Source organism: Olea europaea, chromosome 11, assembly GCF_002742605.1.
Source record: "Olea europaea var. sylvestris chromosome 11, O_europaea_v1, whole genome shotgun sequence".
In the NCBI taxonomy this organism is placed as follows: Eukaryota; Viridiplantae; Streptophyta; class Magnoliopsida; order Lamiales; family Oleaceae; genus Olea; species Olea europaea.
The window spans coordinates 21,745,753-21,753,480 of NC_036247.1; the positions used below are offsets into that span (position 1 = coordinate 21,745,753).

Sequence of the window (7,728 nt, forward strand, 5' to 3'; positions counted from 1 at the left end):
AAGGAATCTCGCATTTCCCATTTCAAAGAAGGATCTTGACGTGGGATAGTAAAACTTATAGCCCCGAGAGCGTTCAACGTAACCAACGAAATAGCAGCTAACCGTCCTTGAGTCCAGTTTTCTTTCATGTGGCCTATAAGGCCGTGCCTCAGCTGGACAACCCCAAATGTGCAAGTGCTTAATGCTAGGCTTCTTGCCTGTCCACAGCTCATAAGGGGTTTTGGCAACTGCCTTGCTTGGTACCCTGTTAAGAATGTACACTGCGGTCTTCAAAGCTTCTCCCCAAAGTGACTCTGGTAAGGAGGAATGACTTATCATACTCTTTACCATATCCTTAAGAGTTCGGTTTTGTCGTTCTGTAACACCATTCATACTAGGTTTGCTCGGCATGGTGTATTGCGGAACAACTCCACACTCATTGAGGAAAATAGCGCAGGGTCCTGGACATTGTTCTCCTGATCCATCATATCTTCCGTAGTATTCACCACCACGGTCAGATTTGATAGTCTTTATTTTCTTTCCAAGTTGAAGTTCAACTTCAGCTTTAAAAGACTTGAAAACATCCAGGGATTGAGACTTCTCGTGTATTAAATATAGGTAACCGAATCTAGAGTAATCGTCTATGAACGTAATGAAGTATTGTTGTCCATTCCAAGAAGCCGTAGGGAATGGGCCACAGATATCAGTATGTATCAGTTCTAAGACGTCTGTAGTTCTCTGCACCTAATTTTCTCATGTTTGTTCTTTTCCCCTTGATGCACTCAACACAAACTTGGAAGTTTGTTAAATCTAGGGGTTCAAGAATTTCATCCGACACAAGCCTCTGAATTCTCTGCTTAGAGATATGACCTTAACGCTTGTGCCATAAAGTGGTAGAATTTTCACTTAATTTTCGCTTTGTACCACGTGAACTTGTTTGCAGTATTTCGTTATAGGAACTAACAATATCAAGTATATACAGATTATCAATCATATAACCGGAACCAACAAAATTTGAATTTTGATAGAGACTAACTTTATTATTTCCAAATGAACAAGAAAATTCTGATTTGTCCAAACGAGAAATAGAAATTAAATTCCGTCTAAAGGACGGTGCAACAAATGTCTCAAACAAATCCAAATAAAACCCAGTTTTTAATTGTAATCTGAAAGTCCCTATAGCCTCTACTGCAACTTTATTGCCATCGCCCACAAAGATGAATCTTTCAGCATCATTTGACGATCGGCTCCACAGGCAATCCTGCATGGACATACTTAGATGAGTAGTAGCACCAGAATCTACCTACCAAGTATCCTTAGGTACAGAAGCTAAATTAACTTCAGAACAAACTAAAGTTAGAAGCATACCCTTCTTTACACGCCAGGCAGCGTACTTGGGATACTCCTTCTTCATGTGTCCCGACTTCTTGCAGAAGTAGCAGGTAAACTCCTTATCCTGCTTCTTTTGCTTCTTCTGCTGAGAAGTTCCTTCCACAGCATCCTTAGCTCTCTTCTTTTTCTTGTTCTGAGAGGTTGAGGCCAAGTGAGCACTCTCAGTCTTATCATGCTGTTGCCTCTCTTCTTCTTGCACATAGTGAGATATAAGCTCATTTAGGGACCATTTGTCCTTCTGAGTGTTATAACTCACTTTGAATTGCCCAAAGTGCGCAGGAAGAGAGATCAAAATCAAGTGCACGAGCAAGTCATCAGACAGCTCCAACTTAAGTGACTTGAGTTTTGATGCGAGATGAGACATCTCCATGATGTACTCCCTTATGTTCCCTTTGCCCTTATACTTCATGGAAACGAGTTTAGCCAAAAGGTTACTCGCCTCCGATTTTTCATTCTTGGCAAAATATTGCTCAATTTCTTCAAGAAACTTCTTGGCACTCCCGCTCTCAATAATAGAGCCCTGAAACGCTTCCGGAATGGAACGTTTCATGATCATCAAGCACTTCCGGTCAAAGCAATCTCACTTTTCAATTTTACCCTCATTGTGGTTTTTCGGAGTAGAAGCGGGTCGATCTGAACGAAGTGCAAGATTCAAATCTATACAGTCGAGGACAATTTCCACGGCTTCTTTCCAAACTTTAAAGTTCGTCTCGCTCAGCATTGGGATGTTGCTGACTTGAGCAGAGACGTTCGCAGCATTAATAACAGAAACTGTATAGAGAACAAAATAAGCAAGCATGTCAAATAAGAAAATTAAGACACGCACAAATAATCCAGATTTTGGGATCCATCTCAAAATACCTAGTACGACATTAATTCCTAGTCTTTGAACAGAGAAATTAACTGTAATTGGTACTCTTGGTGCAATGATCAAACATTGACAATCAATTTTGTCAAATAATAGCCTTTCTTTGGACCGACTATTATTCACATGAAATGCCTTTATAATTGTCACATATTTAACATCACAAGCACGTTGTTATTTGGCCAAATTGTGTCTTCCTTTGGGCCGAGCACAATTTGCATAAATAACTCCGTACAAAACATTTATATATTTTCAATTAAATCAATCTACACAATAGGAGTTACTTTGGCAACATGTTGCTTTTAATCAATTAAATTGAATATACTAGACATCCAAAGGGAACAATCAAAACCAAAGTTTTGAATTTATTTTAAAACTTAAAATTGGAAAAACTGAATTCTGAAATATGAATGGGCTGAACAAAATGAATCAATTTCCAATTTTATGTTTACCACAATCTGTTTCTAATTCCTTCATTACAAAAAAGGATATATATATATATATATATTTTTTAATTTTAAACCAAAAGGCACATGTCTTGGACCCATTATGAAACAAAAGTCAACAATTGCAACTGAATTATATAATGCAATTGAAATTGATCCATTGTGAAAGGTTACGTGTATTACCAATCTATACTAAATATGCCAAATAGTATTATGTCATACACCATTCTATATTGACTCCATTATGAGACATAAAACAAGGGTCAAAAAATGCGGCTAATCCATGCAGTTGAAATTCTGATTTCTGGATCCATAATGAAGGTCACAGATTTTGACAGTGATCTACACGCTACCAAAAGTGATGTATCCATTATAAACAGTCCAAAATTGCTGACTTGCTCTTGATGCAATTGAAATTCATTATAAAATGATCCGAAACTGCAGATGTCTGAAAGGCAGATGAAATTCAGATCCCAAAAAAAAAAACTTAAAATGGACACGAACAGAATTTAAAATCAATACTAACTGTGCCAAAATTTCGAGATTCGATTTTGCCGAATGCATCAAGAATAATTCTTAAACTTAACAGTTTAAGGAATTTCACAAAATTCAAACATTCTATTTGAGAAAAATAATCCAAATATCATACGAATAGAACATGCACAAATCCTAATAATCTAGCAAATGATGACCGCTCTGATACCACTTGTTAGAAAATCAAATTAGATCCAAATATAAATTAAATCCTAGGATCAACATCATGCTAAATTACTAGGATTCACAGATTCCGATAATATACTTGTATCCATTGTAAACGATTGCCTACTGTTGTGGAATTACTGCGACAATCGACTACGTACCGATGAATGCAAATGAAGAGGGTGGTTTTGTGATCTTCCTCAACCAAATCTCCTTATTCCTCAATGGGACCGTGATTTCTCTTCTTGATGGGGAGAAGGGAAAAGAGTGTATGATTTGGTATATTGGGGATCATAACCAAAATAACCTTTATATACTACTTAATTAAGGTTCTCATTATCCCTTAATTAGAGTAATATTAGCCGGTATCTACTCGCTTAGTCCATATTAATTTGAGTAGTCTATGGGCATACAAAAAATAGACCACTTGATTTTTGTCCATTATATTAAATAGCTAATATAATTGTATTAATATGTTGCCAATATTAATTTAGAAAAATCGTGTTTTTCTAACATTTCATAGTTAATTTTTAATTGTGCATCTTATAGAATTCACAACTTTTATCAGGTTCTCCTAAAAATTTTTTGATATATCTACCTTGTCTCATTATTGTACAAAACATATCTTAAAGCAGCACTAGGAGTTAGACACCGTACAAAACATGTTTTATTCCGTTAAGTAAACATGGTTTAGTTCAATAAGGTTTTTGATGAAAACAAATTTTTAAATATGTACAAGGTACAAAATTATACGAAAATTAAATAATTATCTATTTAGAAAATGAAGGCCTCTCGGTATCAATTATTGTAATTAAAATATGTTGCTAAATCAAGGTTTTTGTCGTGTTAGATTGTCCTTCAAATATTTATTGTATTAAATTGGATCAATCTTCAACGACACTTTCATTCGTCTCTATTCTATTACGATTATGCGAATTTGATGCAATATTTGTATTATTAGTCCATGAATATAGATTTCATGCATGTCTAGGAAGTTTGCAACCAATCGTGTTTTTAACCCAATTTTATCGAATTAACAAACTTCCAAATCCAATGAGTGGTGAGTTTGAGTCGAGTAATTCCATAAATTATATTCAATAACTTCCTTTTGCTTAATTGAATGAATTACTACTTTTTTCTTAGAGAAAATAAGAATAATAAGCCTTAAAAGACTTAGTTTAGATTGAAAAATCATGTAAAAACATAACAATATTAGTATTATACAACAATAAATATTAATTTTTCACAAATTCGATATATTTAAAATCCATTATTGCGGTTTCTTTCAATCAAACGGTTGTGATCTCAGATACCACAAAATTAGGGATTCAAGAGTGTGGAAAACAAAGATTATGTAGAAGAGGTTTAAACCATTTGTACAGCAAATGCATTCATAGAATTGCTACAGATGCTCGCATGGGGGTGGGCTTCACGTGTTTAAAATATTGTCCAAAAAAACCACCCATCCCCCATGTAGTGTGTATTTTGTAGAAGTTCTGTAAATCCATTTTCTGTACATGCAGACTCTCTCATGGTGAAGATTTCGTGAGCTTAAATCTTGGATAGAAATTCTTTAAGATTTTCAGGAAGGGATTTGGGCGTGAGACTCGGGCAGCAACCACCAAAAGCAAAAATTCTGCTGGATGACACAAGATTGTGGCTCAGAATACATAGAACAGCTCACTCATTGTTGTTGGAAATTATTGTTGTCCATGACCAACCAAAGGAGGTCCTTACAATCCAGAATATATGTATTGTTTCTATCATAGAACCAATGGCAGGAAAAGAGAGCAAAATGTCACATGCAACAAGTCCCAACTTATCAAGAGGCCCTGAAAACATAAAAACTGTCGATATGATTATCCACTTGCTTTAGAATACAGAAAATCACAAAAAATAAAATAAAATAAAATAAAAATACCGAGATTAAAATTAAGATTGGAGTTGATAATTTGCACAAGGGCAGACACGAGTCACTATCGAGCAATTTGGACAAACAACCGGTCCCCAAATTATTTACTCACATATTCGCTTTGCACATGTAATTGGCATATTAGTTGAAAAATATAGGCATTTTAATCCACATAATAAAGCTGCGGTCGGGGTTTTCAAAAAAGTTCATTTCTACACAGCACAAGCATGAGGAGAAGAAAATCGAAACGCCTTTTACTATTCAAATGAAAATCGAGGTTACAAGAAAAGAAAGTTATATCACATCAAGCAATAATGAATTTATCTAATTTTGAAGATGCGTAACCAGTCCCGAGATTACCAAAACGAGGGTGAAATAAATTGTTAATATCAAGATTAATTGCTTTCGAGCTTTAGGTAATATAACAGAATTAGAATGAAGGCTCTCCCGATGAGGTTTGGCGAAGATGATTCGTAAATAGACAGCAGCAACATTTCCAAGATTCAATACTTAAGCCCCGTTTGGTAGCAATTTTTTCGCTTCATTTCACAATTTTCTTATCCTCAACACCAGAAAACCAAATGAAATTTTGGGACCAACTGATTCAGAACTCCAAAAACTGCGCACAGTTGCCTTGCAAAACTATACATTTGAACCCAAAACGACATTGGAATTATTTAAATTCACTTGGCCAAGAATAATAAAGATTTGCGTGTCTAGATCTAATCTATTCATTTACTTCATCACCGGGTTTACCATTATAGCAAAGAAGGTTACTGTTTCATAGTTTCTTGCCTTTCCCAATAATTCCCACCTAATATATTGATTGCAGATGAGACCGAAGACAAGCACTCAAATTATTATCACTTTACATAAACGAAGTTATCATCATACCAATAAAACAATAAAAAGAATTATGAAATGGCCCCATTTACACAAAAGCCAATCAACCACTTGAAGCAAATTTACAATTTTGGTTTCAACAATGAACTCTGAATGACAGATCATTAACAGAACATAGACACACAAACTATGAACACAGTCTGGAACAGAGGATTCAACCAAATAGAAGTAGCACACAGGAATTTAAATCATACTAATTCAATTCAGAGATTGACAATAACTGAACATCAAAGCTAAGAATCCTGAAATCCCAACCGGGATTTATTAGAGGAACTTGTAGAACACTTCAAGCAAGCATTGAAGTGCCAGTGGCTGATGTCCAAACAATACCTTTAAGTGCAGGTCTCAACTCTTTACTGCAGAATTGATTGTACTCCAAAGTATCACCACCAGACTTCTTCACCTCAACCATCAACAATGAAGGTGTCACAGCAAATATATCTGCAGCTATTCCAAGCTTCCCCTTTCTGCCACTCTCTTGCCCCTGCAATCGGACACTTGAATCATTCTTCTTTACGCTAAAATTCCTTATTTTTGCCACTTCTTCGAGCTTGGTTATCACACTGCTTGCTGGCTTAGTGGTTGCAAATCTCAACTCCTCCTTCTCCACCCTCGTCTTCTCAAAAAGAGGCGACAAATTGAACCCTTCAGACAACGAAATGATATGGAAGGCATTCAAAGTCTCAACATACGTTTTCTGCCCAATATTCACTTCATCTTCAACCGCAGCGAATTCCTGCTCTTCTTTAGTCCTAAAACTCCTTGGCATCGATTTCTTGAACCACAATGAATCCATGATTTTTTGGCATATCCTCGTACTAGGATTTGGAATTTTGGATCCAACATTGGTCATGAAGTGTGCACATAAATGTCATAGTTGCTTAAAATAAAACCATATTATAGTTGGTCAATTGGGTTTAATCGAAGAGTGCACATAAATGTCATAGTTGCTTAAAATAAAAAATCCAAAACACCAATTGACAATCAAGTAATTAACATAATAGGATCACAGTACTCAAACCAAAACACTTGAAGATAATATGGATTAAAATGTCATGAAGTGCTGTTGTTTGTTTAGTAATTCGTGACATTTTAACAAGTAACATCATGGTTTTTAATAGGTGATTTTGCATAGATGTCTCTACAATCAAAATATACACAATTTTTTTATTTTTTTTTTCCCATTTTGAAAATGTACTAAAAAATGTGTTTTTTGAATGCAGAATATCCTAATTACACTTATAATGACTTTTTGCATGCTTTTGTTTCTCAATTATCACTTAAATTTTATGTTTAACTTGTTGATGAAGATACCCATAAGTCTACCTATTATACAAAGAATAATAAAATTCTTAACCAAAAAAATAATTTCATATCATTTTGAGGAGAAGATCAAGTCATATTTTCTCTCAGAAAACATAAGTTTTGTTGCTCATTCACTGTTTAAAATATCAAGCTTGAAATCATAGTTGATTCATCTTCTATTTTGAGGTTAGCATTCATAATTTGTTGAATATTTCTATATTATAACT

The 7,728-nt window shown here is 34.8% G+C and overlaps 1 protein-coding gene across 1 annotated transcript; it reads right to left on the minus strand.

Moving 5' to 3' along the window:
- Positions 1-1,951: 1,951 nt before the first annotated feature.
- LOC111404582 (CBL-interacting serine/threonine-protein kinase 6-like) lies at positions 1,952-6,992 on the minus strand. Its single transcript, XM_023033371.1, has 2 exons — positions 6,527-6,992; positions 1,952-2,142 (listed from the first exon to the last, which is right to left on the minus strand). Exons 1-2 carry the CDS (start codon positions 6,990-6,992, stop codon positions 1,952-1,954), a joined length of 657 nt encoding a protein of 218 aa, XP_022889139.1.
- Positions 6,993-7,728: the final 736 nt, after the last annotated feature.

Excerpts from the sequence above, each read along its gene's own strand:
- LOC111404582 (XM_023033371.1), bottom strand. The coding sequence starts at position 6,992 with ATGGATTCATTGTGGTTCAAGAAATCGATGCCAAGGAGTTTTAGGACT. Across the intron at positions 2,143-6,526 it reads GTTGAGACCTGCACTTAAAG|TTTCTGTTATTAATGCTGCG; the intron begins GTATTGTTTGGA and ends TTCTCTATACAG.